General features: G+C 41.6%; 1 protein-coding gene across 19 annotated transcripts in view; it reads left to right on the top strand.

The window, feature by feature from the left end:
- The window catches only part of MTSS1 (MTSS I-BAR domain containing 1), a 126,634-nt gene that overhangs the window by 15,250 nt on the left and 93,295 nt on the right, over positions 1 to 18,089 (top strand). For all 19 annotated transcript variants that reach the window (XM_061373529.1, XM_061373518.1, XM_061373524.1 and 16 more), the window contains exons 3-4: positions 1,477 to 1,538; positions 4,172 to 4,245. In XM_061373529.1, the coding sequence (XP_061229513.1) occupies positions 1,477 to 1,538; positions 4,172 to 4,245 (136 nt within the window). The remainder of the gene's footprint in view (positions 1 to 1,476; positions 1,539 to 4,171; positions 4,246 to 18,089) is intronic.

The raw sequence follows: 18,089 nt of genomic DNA, 5'->3' as shown, positions 1-18,089 counted from the left end.
AAGGTTTTATGAACACCTGTTTTACATTGGGGGTTTTATTAGTTTTATTCATTTTTGCTTGTCTTTTAAGAAAAAACCTGCAAGCCTGAAAAGTATATGGAGTTCCAGTAGGCTTCCCAGTGGGTATGTTCCAGCTTCCCAGAGCTGGAATACAGCTGTCAGCTTTTGGGGGGAGTCTCTCTTTGCCCCAGACTGCCTCTCATGGCAGTGCAGGCAATGCATTTTATTTTACTTACAAAAAGCAGACCAGCTTATGGGGGGAGATTGAGTTTTCTACAAGCAACTGCATTTGCTTGCAACCTCTTCCAGTCAGAGCTGGGGTAATGTTAGCCTTGAGGATTTGCCTTAACTGGGTTTTATTGTGTAGTTGCTCTGGTAACAGCAAGTCTTATGCCTTTATTAAAGGAAGCAGGGATATTTTATTTTGGTCTTTAGACTCCAATCAAAGGGAAGTTTTGAGGTTTCTTTCTACCACAGTTTTTGCTGTTAACAGAAAATTTACACTTGCTCTGCAGAGCAGTTACCTTCTTTTGGACTAAAAAGGATGATTCTTTTTTCTCCTTTTTCACCTTAAAAATCTTTCTTTGCCCCCTTCTTTTTTTAACTTTGGAAAACAAGGATCAGACTTGCAAGAAGACTTGGTGTCCCTATTCTAACTAAAAAAACCTGGGCTTTTAACACCGTTTTTAAAAACTGGGAAAATGTTTACAGGAAACATGGAAGTCAAGAAGAATTAAACCTTCTTAAAAACCCTGCACGCACTCAATGCCTTGCTGCTTTATCAGCTGCAGTTCTGAAAGTCCACTCCAAGGCTGTTCAAGACTATTTTGGAAGCAGGTTTTGCAGTTACAGGGTGCCTGTTGGGAAAGTTTGCCCTATGGGCACTGTGCATTTTCTGTGCCCGGATGCTGAGTTACCTTGGGTCAGTGTCTGAGGTGGTCTCTGGTCAGCTCAAACCCTTTATTGTAAAGGCTTTTAAAATAATTTTATTTACTTTTTTTAGAAAGAGGTTGGGAACCCGGTAATGACACAGATAATCCAGTTGTAGAGAACAACTCTTCTCTACAAAGGGATCCTGCCTTTGGTTTTAGGAGCTTCTCTGTACATGTTGTTGCGACATCCTAGCACCCCGTTTCTAGTAGGCTTGTGTTTGCTGCATCCATCCCGAGTGTTTCTTTTCTCTGCTTCAGTTGAAATCCCACTTCTCACCCAGTTTCTAATAGGAAAAATCTATAAAACTCCCTCAGAAGACCTACTGTTTCATCTGGGTTCAGAACCAGTTGACATCCCATCTGCTAGGGACTGGTGTGTAAGGATGTGAGAGAGAACTTGGTGGGAAAACCTATCTTGGTGTTAATGGATTAGGATTTATTGAAGTTTTGGTTCTTCCTTTACTTCCAGTTTTATTTGTTCTGGAGTATCAAAACCAGAATGCTCGAATTAAGTATTCATTATTGTGTTTTGTTTTTCTTGCAGGGAAGTTACCCAGTGTGGGAAGATTTTATAAATAAAGCTGGGAAACTGCAGTCTCAGCTTCGGTAAGTTTTGTGTTACACAGTCGAGATCCCCCACAGTGCCTTCTATGTGCAAACAGTAAGATTAAATGCAGCTTCTGCCAGGATAATTTGCTAAGCATGTCCTAGTAAAACTGTGCATATTTCATAGTCAACACCCATGCATGTTATTTTTCACATACTACTACTGCTGTTTTCATGTGTTTAGGAAAATACATTATCTACCACAGGCTGTACACAATAAACATAAAATAAGTTAAATTTCATGGCTTCTTTGGGGAAATTGGAACAACAGTTTTATTGTTGTTTAGCAAACGCACATTTGGAGTTAACCTTATGTTGTCCTTTTTATTACCATAGAATGCGGTATATTAGAAGAGGGCTCAAAATGTTAAAGTGTCTTAGCCCTTAACAACACTTTTGCTGCCTTAAAGATGAAGGGACTTCCTGTACTGGATCACTTATTGGTGATTATTAAAACTTAGGTTATTGGGGTATACTTTGCAAATGGCATTGTGCACTACTTAAGTGCCAGAAGTAGCACACTCAGACCTATTGTCTCTAGAATTCATTCACTTCTAAGATTTGTCTCTGCTGATACGAACCCAAGCTCCATTTCTTCACAACTCTCCCTGAAGCACAGTCTCTGCTGTGCTCTCCAGAGCATCATTGTTGTTTTTCGCAGCAGTGGTAGCAGGTACAGCCAGTTCTTGGCAATCTGCTTTGTGGTTCAGTGTTGTGAGCCATTCCTGAAGAAGCTGGGGTTTAGGCTTATTTGCCCTAAACAGCTGGAATGTGCTGTTCTGCCACACCATGCCTCAAATACCACACTTGCATGTGTTTTTTTTTTCCAGCAATCATGTCACATTGTGGAAGAAGCAGAGGAAGTAGAGAAAGAAGAGAAATGGAGAACTTTCCTAACCCTGTGTGCTTTTTAAACACAGTCCTTCTGGGAAGACATGGGGGATAGTTTTGTTTATTTCCCAGTCCTGTGGTGTTGCATTCAATCAATGTAGTGCTTTTTCTAGCTACAGGAACGTGCAATCAGGCAGCCTGAAAGCTTCTTTGAGGATTTGCTGTTCATTTCTAGCAAATGTTAGCCTTTTGCCTCCGTTTCACTTCTGTGTGCTCTGATAAAGCAGCACAGATGTCATTTGAGCTGGAGCCAGGTCTTCCTGGATCTTGTTACTGGTGAAATGGAACTTTGTTATTAGCAATAGAATTAATAATTAACAACGTGGTACACAAATACAGCATGACCCACAAGTTTGGAAGATGAACACAAACACTGTTAAGCAAAATGCCAGGAAAGGTTATCTGGTTCCAAGGCTCAATATTTCTGGCTAGCTGTTGGGGGTGGTTTTGCCCTCCCTTTGATCTCCTGGGCATGTGGAGAGACCTTATGCGTTCAGTTGGTCCTCTCAAGCCTGTTTTTTCTGTGTTCAAATCTTTTGTGCTGTCACTAGGCCATTTACTACGCTGCCAGTTACATTGTCTGTATCTTGAACATACTTGGAGTGAGGCTTGAATAAAATCTGACCTAATTAAGCAGTCCTGTGGTTTTCCTGGCTGAGGATCAGGCTTCCTGCAGCTCTCCTGGGGTTTTTTGAGGGCAGCAAGGAGCTCTTTGAATCAAAGTGAGGTTGATGGTCCTCCTTCAGGATTTTGCTTGGAGAGGTTGACTGATGCTGTCAGGGCAAGAAATCAGAGTTACTGTTAGAAAAGATGTGCAGCTGTGGAGAGGGCAGAGTTGCACTTTACCTGTAGAGCCCTGGCCTACTTTCCTTTAAACTGGGTCAGGCAGATTCTAAACCATCAGAAATCTGGTACTGACCTGAGGTGTTCAGGGCTTTAGGGCCTGCTTATGTAGAACAAATGTGTTTGGAAAACTGTGCCTCACGTTTGCTGTCCACTTGAACAGCTTCTGTGTGCGGTCTGAATTTGGTTTCTTAACCTGGAGGGAGATGGGACTAGTGGGTGTACTAGCTGGTGTACTTCCTGGGAAGAGAGGAGGCTCCTCCTGCTTGGAGGAGCACTGGATTGGAAAGGGGTTTTGTTTGTTTGTGGTGGTGTTTGGGGTTCTTTTACCCCTGAAGTAGAGATCTTTGTTCTTTTCCCTCTTTTCCATTTGCCAAAATCACTCTGATTTCCAAAAAGTTGCTATTTCTGTTTCATGCTTCTCAGATGAGAAATTCAGGAAAGTGTTTGTCCAGGATCCTAGACAAAAGGAAAGTCCTGAATGCTTATTCTTAAAATACACATGCTCCCTGGAAAATAGTAGTGGCTGCAATTTGTACACTAATGGCTGCAGTATAATGCATGTTAGATTTGTTTTTCATGTTTGACTGCTTAATATTAGTTCATCAGAGGAAATCAGCTAGAAGGGGGATGTGTTCTTTTGAAACAGCACCTGTCCTGTGCCATTCGCAGCACGGAATTAGCGTGGCTGCCTCCAAGTCTATAGTGCTAACACAAAGCGAGGAAGGGATTAAGAAGTGAAGGAGGAAAAAGGCTAAGTTCAGCTAGAAAAGAGGATATTTTTTTGTGGCCTCTACAAGTTCACAGTGGTATTCTTTATAGGCTTAAATGTTTTTGGCAATAATTAAATAGGCAACGATGAGACACTGCTAATGTTTTGTTATCTGTATGCATTTCAGGACTACAGTAGTAGCAGCTGCGGCCTTTTTGGATGCCTTTCAGAAAGTGGCTGACATGGCTACTAATACACGTGGTAAGCAGATGTGTCAATATTGAGTTTAACAGAATGCTGTGTGGTTTATACCATTTGTTGTCATAAAAAAAGTCTGACTTGCTACATTGACAAGCAGATCTGCGAGACATCTGTTAGATGGACTTGCACTTTGGAAAAAGCAGCACGTGAAAAAGGAAGTAGTCTTTACTGAAAAAAATATGCTGGAAACCTGTAATTTAAATGTGTCATCAATCATGTGAACACTTCTTAATTACCATTTGAATTCTGTGTTGATGAATAATATTTTTGAAAGCAAGATTTTCTGAAATCCGTATTCACTGACGCTTCTGTACCTTACGTGAATGTAAAAGGCATGATATTCATCTGGTATAGATAAGTGTGGGGTTGCTGAAGACAGCTGATGCTATGGCCTTTGGGGTCTGCAGATAATGATGATAGTAGCCTGTGCTGCCATCTTTGAGGAAAGCCTTTGCTCATCCCTCCTCTTAAGTCTGACATTACTGATCAAGATCAATTTTCCTGGGCTGTGGGCTTCTCTGGGTAACAGTCTAAGCTCGTTGGTGAGTATGGAGGCCAAGAGTGCATCTGGCAATCTTTCCAGGCTGCTGAGTTGGAAGGGAGCAAAAGGCTGCTTCTCTCTGATGTTGGATGCACAGTGATCAAGGCATTGCGTGCAGATTTCCCTGCGGCAGTAGGGCATTCCCCATGGTCACTGCATCTCTGGGCTCTGTTACTGAAGAGTAAATCCAAAGTACATATATCACTGCTGAATGAGTGGCTTTTGGGCACCTCTAATCTTAGAGGTTTTGTAACTTTTTCGAAGTCCTAAAGTGTCCTTGTTGCTTGACTTGGAGAGTAAGGCAGTAATATTGCTAACATGAAGAGTGTGCATTGCCATTAGCAGTGTGCAAGCTCAGCCAGACTTCTGTTTCCCTCCATTTCTGGCTGGTGGGAGTAGCAGCAGCTGCTGGAGCAAGTATCAAGCCATAGAATGACAAGAAGGAACAGTTTTATAGGTTTTATTTCTTTTTAAAGCTAATATTTACATTTTGATAAGAAGTTCCTCATTATATGCATACCTTCTGTATATTACGGGTAGTCTACTCACATAAAATAATAAACCCTCCAGAAAGTGGAATAAGCAAAGGATGAGACCCAAGGCAGAACTCAGCTTGGTTTTCTTACATGTCTTTCCTTCAAGCATGCTGTCTTCTATTTCTTCTCCCATCCCCAAAGGGAAAACAAAGTAAACCCTATGAAAATCCTTGAGACTTGTCTTCTGGCTGTGCTGGCAGACTTATAGAACTTGCATTCAGATACCAGAACAACTAAAACTCTCCTACTCTCAAACAAAAATGACTTGTGCGGGTTTTTGAAGGGTATTTTGCACTTTCTGCTGTGTTATTTGGGCTGAGTCCAACAGGCATCGTGTCTTGTCTCTTATCTCTTCGAACACATCCTTTACAAAAGCAGCTCTGTAAAGCCAAGCCTGCCAAATTTGTATAGCTCTTCTGTTCTGCCTTTCTGCCTTCCCTGACTGAAAGAATAGAAGGGAATTTTGGTTTTATTTTTAGGAAGTGATGTTCTGGGCAAAGAATCAAAACTCCAAGCTAGTTGGTGGTTCTTATCTGCCTCCCAGCTTCCGCTTGTGCCCATTTGGATATTTACATCTAAGTAGTCTATTGGCTTGGAGCATCTCTGAGGTTGCACAGCAGTCCTTTAACAAAGACAAGTCCTCCTAGCTTGCTGTGGACAGGGATAAAGGACTGACCCCATGGAAGATGATAGCAAAACTCCCCCTGAGTTTCTAGGGCACAGTTTCATATAAACTTCTTTGCTGTTTGTATAAACAACTATTCAGAAAACAAAACCCCAACAAATTTAGCGTTACTCTTCTCTGATGTAGGGATTTTAATGGGCTTCCAGTACTTCCTTTGAGGAGTTACCTAACTTGGAATGATTATTTATTAAGCTTGGCCTGTTACTTACCCAGTTTATAAAACCGTGGTTTGGGTTGTCAAAGGCTTGGCTGCGCTTCTCACTGTTTAGAGGGTTCTCAGTGAAGAGATTAACCAAATTCAGTAGTTCATGTTCAACCTCTGGGGATACACAAGACTTTTTTGCACCTTCTATGACAAAGGCAGGGAGAGTTGGTGTGTTTTAAATCATAAGGATGATTTATCATTGTATGAGCCAAAAGCTTCTTTTGGGAACTGTGTATGAAAGTGCTGAAGCAGATACCTGTTCCAGAAGGACAGTGGTAGTTCCCTGTAGGATGACTGGAGTGTGGAGAAGCTGGGTGCTGCATTTTATTTGTAATTGCTTATGGTTTTCCAGAAAGTGAATTGTTATTTTAAGACTCGCTGATCTAGCTGATGACAGTGTTTTATCAGTCAGCAGAAGCACTTTCTGGCTACTCTTTAATCTGTTTGCATCAGCATTAGCTTTGAAAGAAGAAAAAGTGTTTACATGGACATACAAGTCCACACACACACAAGAAGAGATCATTACCTTGGCAGGCACTATGTGTTCAAGTTTGAGAGCTTATTTCCATCAACTCCAGTCCTTGTTCCAGCTGATGTCTTGCTCTACCTCCTGTGCCATTACTGCTGTTCCTAAACATTGGCTTTTCCCTTTGGTGCATCTTTCTTTTTGACATTCACTTCCTTCTAGTTCTGCAATGGTACTGATGTTTATGACCAAATTCCCATTTGGAGCTCAGGTAGAGGCCCTAACTTGAGCTCTGTGATGGTAAAACCTTTGTTTTTGATGACTTGCATTTGATTGAATTTGATGACTTGCACTTTGCTGCATTTTATTCACGTTGTAGCTTTTGAAGTGGCAAAAGGCTCTAAATGTGAAGTACCTGGAGTTTTGTGGTGACTCAATACACTAATTTCATGGCCAGCTCATTTCAGCTTTTGCTTTATTGTCTCTCCATTTAGATGTGTATCAACCCACAGTTAAATCTCTCTTTCTCCCTAAGTTCAGTTCCCTGAGTTCAGTGCTTTTTGATTTCAGCTTGACAGGGAGAAACATGGAGATGCATCTGTCTCCAAAAGGTTTTATTTCTGTGCGTCTGATCACCTGAAAAGGATCATTTGAATGGGGGGCTTTCAAATTATATTGGTGATCCTCTAATGTTCCTAGCTATATAGCAGCGTGGGCTGGTTTCTGCTGGTACCAGAGATCTTTACAAACAAAATTCCTTCAGATGTTTTGACTTTTGAGCTCTAACAAAATACATGCATCTATCTAGCAGTTTGTATTATTCAAGCTACATCTGTTTGGCATACAGCCTGGCAGGACCCCGTAGCCTGCAGTGGAATCTGGTGTTATTTCTCACTATAATTATTAAAGAGAATGCTCATAAAATATTAAATTAGATACTTCAGGATACCTTTAAACTCCAGTGAAGTTTCCTTTAGGGGAGATGTGTGTTTGTGAGGTTTAGTTCAGGTTTTCCTCATATGGTTTAAGTCTTTGAATACCTGAAATTTTGAATGTTTTTATCCTCATCAATTCTAACTGAAGCATGAAAGAGATTTAAGTCATTTAATAGCTCTTTGCGTAGTATTTTGTGCATTAAAAAATCATTTGCTTATGAAAACAAGATCTGTGCATCCCAAATAGAAACATGTATCACATATAAGCATGTTATAAGTTGGGTTTGAACAGTACGTAAAAGGACATACGTAAATTGCTTTGCTTTTTGCATGCTAATATTCTTCTGCCTCCACTGCATTTGAATGTCCTTTGTAGATAAGTGCTAGAATTCAGGAACTTGAAACAAGTAGGTGAGAAGAATAACTATCCTGCTTGTGTAATGATGAAGGTTAATGTGAAGACATGCATGCTGCTTCTACATCTGCTTAATACACTATCAGTGGCTTCTGGAAAAAAAACTGCCCCTGTCTTGCCTACCTGCATCTTACAGGTGTAAATTAAAACTTAGGGAAAGGTGAGCTTTGATTTACCCTGAAGCTTAAAATTGATCTTCAAAGTGAGGTGGCTAATGAGGCAGCTGATACCCGGGCTTGTGGGCTTTTTGTTTTTTCCTTCATATGGAAGGATTTTACATATACATAGGTGTGTTTTGGTATTAGCAGCTTAGTTAAATCACTTCAAGATACATTTCAATGTATCACGCAGCTCTCTCTGGCAAGTTGAATTCCACATATTGAAATGCTGTTTGAAGTTGCATTGTTTCAACTTGGCATGCGCTACTAAAGGTATGTTTTCCCTGCCTTTGGTAATTTTGACATCTCTCATTGCTGATTGGTCTATTTACGTTTTCTGTCTTTCATTTTACAGATCTCTGAGATGACTTTATGTATTGCAGAGCCACTGACAGGAGTTGCAGGAAATACCAGTTGAGGGTGCCAGGTGGGCAGAGGGTGTCTGAGGTTGGGCAGGGAAGAGCTGTTTGATGGTCAACCAGCTACAAAGAGACCTGAAAACAGAACTGAAAGCAAAACTCAGCCTGAGCCTGCCAGCCATGTAGCAGTGATAGGGTAGCAAAAAGCCAGCATAGCCATTTTAATGTTACCCTTTTGAGGAGCAGGATATATGAGCCTAGAAGTGGTTCACTGAAGTGTCTGTACTTCTTTCAGGCCCCATTAAAATTTATCAGTGTGCAGAAATGTAAAATATGGTTTAACACTTCTACTTACAAAACTAAATCTGATTAATATCTCTGCCTGGGGTAGCTCTTGTACTGCAGTGTTCAGTGACTGCTCTTCAGGTTTAATAAAGCTGCTTAAAACAGTACCTTTGATGCAGATCTGTGTTCCTGGGCAGACCTTGCATCCATGTTGCTCCAGGTATTATGTGAGTGCATCTTCAGATAGTCCTTACTCTGTGTTTTCTGTTGTTGTCTTAGCCAGGATGCAAATAGTATGTATTGAAGTGGTTTTCCAAGGTGACAAGCTGCACAAAGTGTTGCAGTGCTGGAATTAGCATCTTATCTTTCCAAGTAAGTGTGCTTAGGCCTTCTGAACTGGTATCTTGCTCTCTGCAAATAAGCCACAGTGTGACCCTGGGGAGAAATCCTTGGTGCCATAGCAAAATGTTACAGCAGCACTGAAAGGTGGCTTCCTGCTACCCAAAAAGAAATGAAAAAGGGAGTCTGGGGATGGGAAAGACTCCACAATCTATAGCAGTAGACTTAAAATCTGTATTAGCATTTTGGAAGTAAAGTCCTGTGCTCCTGGCTATGGACTGGGGAGCTGTGATGAGCATCTGTGCATAATTTCAGAGTTAAAAAGAGAGCTGGGCACAGAGGAAAGGGGTTCTCATTGTCCAATTCCGTTGTCTTTCTGTCTCCTCTTTAATTTCAGATGCTCGTACTCAAATAACAAAACCTTTGTTTGAGCTTCCTGTCAGTTAAGATAAGACTTTGTAATAAGCACTCATTCCTCCTGTGGAGTCTTTGAAGTAAAATAACACAGTCCTGGCTCTTTCTTTGTGCATTTTCAAACATGAAATAATCAGGAAGAAAATTATTTAAATGAACCATTCAGTCTTCCATTATACTTTCATGGAGTGATGCAAAACACAGGACCAATTCATAATCGTTAGCTGGATGCATATTACACATCTGTTGCATTTTGAAAAGTGAGACTTGGAAATGCTCCTTGTAAGTGCTGAAACTATAAAACATGTCTATAAAACACACATAAAAGGAGCAGTGCTGTATTATTTTCTTATTTCCGTATTCCTGTCCCTCTCTAGATAAGTAGCAAATGTCAGTTCATGTCTTCCAACAAGTGTGGCACCCTGAGAACTCTGCTGCTGATGTGAGCCCATTTGGCTGGAACCAAAATGGGATGAACAGCTTAGATCCCCAAGCACAAGTGAAGTGGTTTGCTTATTCATTACTAGATTTTATATGTAGGGGATTAAAAGGGCTGCTCTGCACATAAAGCATCACCATTGCCTTTTCTTTGGGTGAGTGTGTGCATTGCAGCATGAAGAAATTTTATTTATTTATTTTGGCCTCCTTTTTCTCTGAGGTTAAGATGAAATCTAGCTCAGGGTCATTGGTGACATTTGCGCTGCTTTGATGCTCCTACTAAGGAGAAATTTCCAGGGCAACAGATAAAAATACTTGCTATAATAACTTACATAGTCACTACTCTTTGGTAGAGTGCACAGTGTGATGCACAAGTGGAGTTTGTATTTGTCCTACAACCCAGTATTCTTTTTAAGCTTAAGGTGCTCTGCTAAGAGGCTGCAGTGTTGTTAGGAGAAGGGATAGAGCTGCAGGTGATTGCGTATGCTGACAAAAACAGAACATTTGAATGCAACACTACCTTCTGTGAAGGAGAAAAATAAAAGGATGAGAGGGGGAAGAAGGAAATAAGCTGCTTTAATACTTCATCCAAGGAGTGGGCAGGTGTATGGCTGGAGTGGCTGGCTTTTTTTTTTCATGGCTGAATGTAAATGTATTCACTATCATCCTATCATCTGGGTCAGAAATCTTTGGGAGTATGTGAAGTGGGATTAGCATGGAGTTAATTTTTCATATACTCAGTCTTGGTTGTAGTTCTTCCTCTCCTGTTTGTTACATGGTGGTGTTGATTTTAGGGTAGAGTATCAAATCATGTTTTCCTGTAGGCTTGGGATGAATGGATGGATGTCCCCAGCTACATGATGACTTTGTGTCTCTGTGGGCATCTTCATGTGTAGCACCTACACTTCAGTAAACAAATACTGGTTTTGTAGCTCCAAAGAGTTTTCTCAGTCTTAGCAGTAGAATCATATCTTAGGCATCCAGTTTGGGAATAATGATGATAAATCATAAATGGCTCTGAGAATTTCCTTTGAATAATTGATTAGGGTAGACACAAAGATGCAGAAGTGTCCTTTTGATAGTGGGATGTGGATTTGAAAATGGAGGCTGAGGTTTTGGTTGGTGGTTGGTTTTCCTAGTGTAGCACATGTTCCTGTGGTGGGAGATCCCCTTTCGGGCTAATTCAGTCAGCCTTTTGATGAGATAGATTGCTAGTTGGCAAATACCAACAATTCTGTAGGAACCACAATAAGAGAGTTGTTGCAGCTTTTAATTTGTCACCAGGATAGCAAAGGTAGCTGAAGATCTGTTTCCACTGCATTTTATTTAGTATCTTTATCTGCCATGAGACAGAAAGGAAGGTAGTGTGTGGTGTGGGAGGAGAATTAAAAACTCAGTTCAGACTCAGCTGGGCTTCTGTAAAGAAGGGCAGTGCTGCTTGCCTTGTGAACCTTGGCATAACGTGCTGTGGAGGCCGCAGAGCAGTTACTGTGCTCCTTCTCCCTCATAGAGTCATAGAATAGTCAGGGTTGGAAAGGACCTTAAGATCATCCAGTTCTAACCCCCCTGCCATGGGCAGGGACACCTCACAGTAAACCATGTCACCCAAGGCTCTGTCCAACCTGGCCTTGAGCACTGCCAGGGGTGGAACATTCACAACTTCCTTGGGCAACCCATTCCAGTGCCTCACCACCCTCACAGTAAAGAACTCCTTCCTTATATCTAACCTATACTTCCCCTGTTAAGTTTTAACCCATTACCCCTTGTCCTACTGCTACAGTCACTAATGAAGAAGCCCTTCCCCAGCCTCCTTGTGAGCCCTTGTTCATTACAGCTGTCTCAATGTAGGTTGTCTTCTTGTTGATCACCTCAGAGGTAGCTTCCAGGAAGAGATAACAGATAATATCCTGATGAAGGATCAGGTTGGTGCGATCAGGTGGCTTGAGGCAAACTCACCAGACTTCTAAGGAGGGGAGCAGTTACCTCAGCCCACAGCTACCTTGAACCATTTGGCTTGCTGATATAAAGAGCTGCCACAATTTTTACAAAGTCTGTAGTACAAAGATGCATGCTTTGACTTGGGATGTCTTCCCCGGCTCCCTAAGTCTGTTCCTACCCTGGCTGGACAGAAGTCATTTGTTTCTAATGACAGATGAGATATATAAAAAGCGAAAGTACAAGCTGCAGCAATGTTGACTGGAGCATCCACAACAATGGAGCTCAGTCTAATAATTAAGAAAGGCATTAACGAAAGTCAGTAACAGAAGCACCAGTGACATTTGCATTGTCTAACAGGTTTTGTTGCTCCATGATGTAGTCTGCCTCCCAAAAGGATGCTTCTACATGTGCTGTCAGAGGTGTCAGGACAGTAGATCGTGTATGTTGGCTCTGTGTGTGTCCATGCAAACTAGCATTCCTACTGCCAGGTGGTTTACTCAGTGATATGATTCATCTCATGTTTGCATACCTGCTGCTTCCAGGGAAGCAGTGCATGCTCATGGTAATAATGAGGTCTTGCTTAAAAATAGATTAGCTTCTTTCATTTTCTTGTCCTTCTGTTTGCCCAAGGACTTGTCGGGTGCTGCCAGCACGAATGTTTGTCTCTGTTGTTGTGCAAGCTGTTCACCCCTTCCCTCCTCCTGTATGTGTTTGTTGTCTTCAGTGAAGCAGTTCCCTGCTCTCTTCTTCCCTGGTTGAGGTAGGAGAGCTTGCACTGTTGAGGCTATGGGATCATTTAGAGAGGTGGGGAAGAGTCCACACTGGTTCTGAAGTAGAAAATTAGCATCTCCCTAGGACAAGAAGCGCATTGTGCTGCATGTCTTCCCCTTCCACTCCCACGCCAGATGAAGTCCAACCTGTAGAACTACTTCTGAAAAGTTAAAATGTTATAATTACCTCCCTGTTTCACTTCAGGGCCCAGAGCCCTGTTCTTGTCTTTGTGCTTTTTGTGGTGGTTTCTCCTACAAATTAATCTGTGACCTTCTCTCCATTCAGGTTACTTTTTTTGGACAGGGTGGAGAAGGAAAGGAAGATGGGTTGTTTCCAGAGGAGCTCTGGGTTGTGACCTGACAGTGCTTCCTGTGAAATGTTTGGACTCCGAGTACTTAGATCTGCTTGAATCTGTTTGCCTTTTTCCCCCCAGAATTTGCTTGTGGTGTTGTTTCCACATGGTCGCATGTGAAAATGAGTATGTTTTCTAACCTAATGAAGCCATTGAAAAATACTGCAGCCTTTGCAGCAGCCATCCTAGCACACAGGCTTTAGGGAAACCACTTCAGAACTAACAGCGGTGGCAATTGTATGTGTGTGTAGGAGGGGAGGAGAGCACGTTTTCATCTGCAGCGTGGCGGTGTTGCAGGGTGGAAGAGGTCTGGCTTTGTACAATCAACCCCTGCAATTGTTGTGAAATTCTCCTCTCCTGCAGCATTTATTACTATGTAAAATTGAAATCTGCATGATCCCCTGCTGCGAGCGCCTGTGCCCAGGGACTGGTTTCTATAGTAACTAATACCAAGGAGCGTGCTGGGGCTGTGCTCCAGAGCTGTGTGAGTGTATTTCGCAGTTCCATGCAATCCTGTATGAGTATTTGATTGATGACAAACAAGCAGTCGGAGGGTTTTGGCTGCCGTTGCTGCAGTAGTAGCACTGTGTGCCTCGGCATGTACACTGAGGTCTAAAAATAGGCATTTTGCAAAATGGAGGTGGAGGTTTGTGTGGTGCCTTCCCCCTTACACACTCGTTCCCCTCTCACTGAGGGAGAGCTGCTGCATGAAAACACTAAAGGATACACTCATGAGTGTTTGTTCTGGAGTCACTTCAGCCCACCTCAGAGTGAAATGTAGGAGCTGGGTCCATTTTGTCCCAGTTGCTGTTGCTGCTATTCTCTTTTGAGGCAGAGCTGGTGTGTTGTTAATGCAGTTTCATCTGCAGGACCAGCTTCTGCCCTCACTTAGGCCCAGGCACACCTAATAAATGTATTTGTTTCATAGGGTTAAGCAGGGAATGGCATGGAAAAGGTTGGGACTTGGCTTGTAGATTTTAGGCTTTCAGGGTGCCAGGCAATATGGAAAGCCTGGTTTTCAGAGTTTGTAAGTAGTCCAGAAAGGCGTGGTGGTGTCAGGTGCATGAAAAGGAATTTTAACCTTCCCTTTAGGGTCACTTTCAAAGTAAAACCTCCATCATATGATGGAGGTGGGGAAGGAATGGAGAACAGTGGTCTCCATCCAAAGAAGTCCTCTAAGTACGGAAATTGGACCTAGGCAGGAAGCAATAGTTTTGGTCTCTTACGTACCCCTCCTGCAGTAGTGCCTCAGGATTGTGTTGTGGCCAAGCTTGAACTATAGGGTAAGCTTATGGCACTGATGAAATAGTCTGCAATGTGAAGATGTCTTTGTGTGTGACTGAAGGTTGGTTTTCATACAGAAAAGGTGTGTTATGAGCATGTGCTCCCCCCAAAAACCAAGCATCTTCGAAGAGAGGGTGAGCTTTATGTCTTCTGCACCTACATGCAGATGTGTATGCACGCAGACCCTTAATTAAACAAAGAGTGCCATTTGCTTAGCCAGCTCAAGGGGAGTGTTGACTTGGCCACCCCAAGAGCAGTCTCTTGCTCATTTGGCATTTGGGATCCTGGAGGGGGCTGAGGAAGGAATGTGTAGAGAGGAAGAAATGGATGGCGAAAGAGGAGCTGCTTGTGTTGTCCCCTAAACATTCGCAGCACATCAGGTACATATTCATAAAGGAAGGAGGCTTTTTATTTAAGACATATTAATCTCTTCAGACAGATCATCTTTCCTATTCAGTGTTTGTGTGCAAACCTGTAGTAAAAAATATTACTGATTTAAAAATAAAACACAAGAGTGGATTAAACTGGTTGCATCAAGAGAGTAATATAATGCATTTGAATAATCTGAGATTATTTGATGCTGATACATGACCAGATTAACAGTTTTAGAAGCAGGATTGGAAACTGTCATTCAAGAACATAATGACTGGTGTTGTTGAGACGTAATTTTCATCTATGTACTTACGTATAAATAAAGTCTCCCTTTCTTGCATGCAGGTACTAAACAGAGTCCTGAAGTGAGGTCTGGGAACAAGAACTGGTTACATTTGCAAAATAGTGATGCAAGTCTGGAACATTGAGTTGTAATGAGTTAAATCCAAAGTACATTTAGTGAATAGTTAAAGTGCATATTGTGATGGATTATCCCTGTTTGAGTGCTTGTTCATTTCCTGCTAGTTTGCAAAATCGCTGGGGTCCAGTAGAGCACATTTCCTTTTGATGCTGTTGTGAATGGGTATTCATTTTAAATCTAGGTTATCTTGCATGGAAAATAACAGCTCAGTGTGAGCATTAGTCATTTTGGTTCAAAGGTAAAGAGTTCACATGTAGCTCTTCTGTAGCTACTGTAGAGGCAGGAGCCATGGTTATGAATATAGTCAAGGGAATGTTTGAGCTATTAAGCTGAAATTCAGCTTGCTGGTGGGGAAATGAGTGCTGTCGCTGCTTATGTACCGTGATGCAAAGCCCTCTCCAGACTGTGTGGTTCAAATGCACCTTGCACATTCAGGACGGATAATTGATTTAGACTAAGAGATTTTAATCTTTCATTGTAAACTTGAGGCTGGCCTCAGTAAGAATTACAAACTCCATGTTTCTCAAGCTGCATTTTAACAAGGGGTTTAGCTATTCTGTCTGAAGTGGCTGCCTGTTTGCAGAGCCACTTTGTTCTTCACAATGTATTTTGTGTGTTGGCAACCTTACTAAGTTAACATGGCTTCCAAAATTGGGAGTGAAAGAAAATCCTGGTGTATGTTCCTAGCTAGGGTGGAAGTGCTGAACTTCTGGTGTGCATCTATAGAGATAGCAAAGAAGGTGTTTGAGATGTTACTGTTGGGTGACTTTATGCACAGCATAACTGAAATTAGAGTTCAGGTGTGAGTGTTTTAAAATAAATGTACTCATTAGGATAAAGCTTCTTGTTAAGGAGTTGGAGTCAATGGGTTTGTTCACAGGAAAAAAGCTAATGACTTCTGAAGTGCATACAGCCACCCATCTGCCCATCATGAGTATTGCCAAGGGGTTTTTGAACCAGAGCGAAGAAGTCTGTCCTGTGCTCTGTGAAGAGGTTGGTTAATGAAAGCTGCGTGTCAGATTAAGAAGTACAACTACTCGGTATCCTTTCCAAAGCTCCTTGTCTCTAATATACTGTTCTGACTGTTGCCTAATCTGTTGAAAACATTCGGAATCTCAGCCTCTCCAGATCTCAGTTTTTGAGCTTGGGAACATCCTGGATAAAGCAATGTATGGTTTTGGTTGAATTTCTGTTTGTTTAGAATCATGTGATTCCCACCCTCCTTCACCACCACCACCCCCCCCCCCAAAAAAAAAAAAAAAAAAGGAAGCTGGACTCAAAATTTGTGCCCTCTAGGACTATCCAGAAGCTAAAAGATATGGGAATATCTTTCTTCTCTTGCTTTCTGTAGGAGAAAAGGCCTCTTAGATGCAGCACATTTAGCATGTAAAAAGCTTCTTGTGACCAATGGGACTAAACATGAAACATTAATGATGCAGCTTTAAGTTGCAGGGAAAACAAACTGGGGCGAGTCAGTTCGTTTTACCTTTGATTCACTGCTTCCAACAGTTAGAAAGAGGAAAGGTTGAAGGGACACAAGGCAAATACGAGTCTCTTCCTTTAGGTTTTTCTTGTAATGGCATATTTTGCCCCAGTCAGTAGTTGCGGTATGTTAGATGCACAGAATTTATCATATCCAAGTGTAACTTACATTTTTGTGTCTTTTTAAGCAAGCAATGTGATAACAGCAATTTTACACAATTGCAGTGATTTCGTTAAAGGGAGATTTAGTTCTAGCTAAAGGGAGAATAAAATGAAGACTTCCAAGAACAGTCCTAGATTGTAGAGGTTTGAACATCCCCTGGGATGGAGGTGAGAAGTGGTAGTTTGACCACAAGACTTGGATGTCAGAAATTGGCAGGCACATCTGGTTTTTATGACCTATTTATAGCAAGGAGAATTTCTTCTGGTCATAATATCTGCAAAGTTCATGTAGGTTACTTAGCTATTTGGAGATCCAGTGTGAGATGCCATGTAACCCCTGCAAAATAATTGCATTAAAAAAGTAGGGTCTGGAATTCCTGCCACTTAATTCCTTCAGTAATGTTATTTAGGAATCTATTTATGGTGCTTTGCATTCCCAGTACTATCCCAAGACATTGCTGGGCCTGAACAGGATGATCTCTGTTCAGAGGATCTTGGAGGCAACTAGCTTTTTATACACACCCCCTTTTCTCTTTAATAAAACGTCTGGGTAACTGTTGTTTTCCACTGTTCCCTTGGGTCTCTCTAGATTTCCCTGTCTGGTTCAGTTATTTCTGCTTTGCAGTGGGCTGTGCTTGTTTTCATTGGAAAGAGGCTTACCTGTGGTTTTTTTGTTTTCAGCTTCTGTGGGTTTCCGTGCTTTTCCCATTCTTTCTGTGGTGCTGCATGTTTCCTGCAGCGTTTTCAGCATATCTGCATTAAGTTGGATGACTCATAAATCTGTAACTTCAAGAATAGCCTGGTTTTGCAAGAGGATTGGTAATAATGAAATTAACAAGATGCAGTGTTCTTGATTGTTTGAATGCGGTTAGGCCTAGCTATAGCTTTGTTACTCTCTCTTGATCCCTAAAAACCTCAGGTGCTCTTCTAACAAAACTTTCTCAGTGGTTGTATAGGAAGGATTAAGGCAGACAAACTGGTTTCAGCCATGCAAAGAAGGTGTCAAACTAGACAATCCTGAAAGCCTTGTTTTTAAAGCTCCATTTCCCCGGCCAGAGTAGTTCAGGTTTTACTTACATGATATTAAGATTTCTTAAATGCAGTATATCTGGGCAAAGATCTTTCCATGCAGCAATGAATAATAATTTACGTCCTCTTTTGTTTTCTGTTAATGTGTTTTAGATTTCAATTGTGTAGGTAGAGCTGCAACTCTTTTTAGGGTATATGAAAAAGGTCTCCAGAGAGTTTGCTTTGCAGGAATAGTTGTCAAAGCCATGTCGCTAGTT

The sequence above is a fragment of the Neopsephotus bourkii genome, unplaced genomic scaffold, assembly GCF_033783945.1.
Source record: "Neopsephotus bourkii isolate Nb327-2 ecotype Australia unplaced genomic scaffold, CSIRO-AGI_Nbou_v1 NB_1630, whole genome shotgun sequence".
NCBI lineage: Eukaryota > Metazoa > Chordata > Aves > Psittaciformes > Psittacidae > Neopsephotus > Neopsephotus bourkii.
This window is presented reverse-complemented; position numbering and strand designations above follow the sequence as displayed.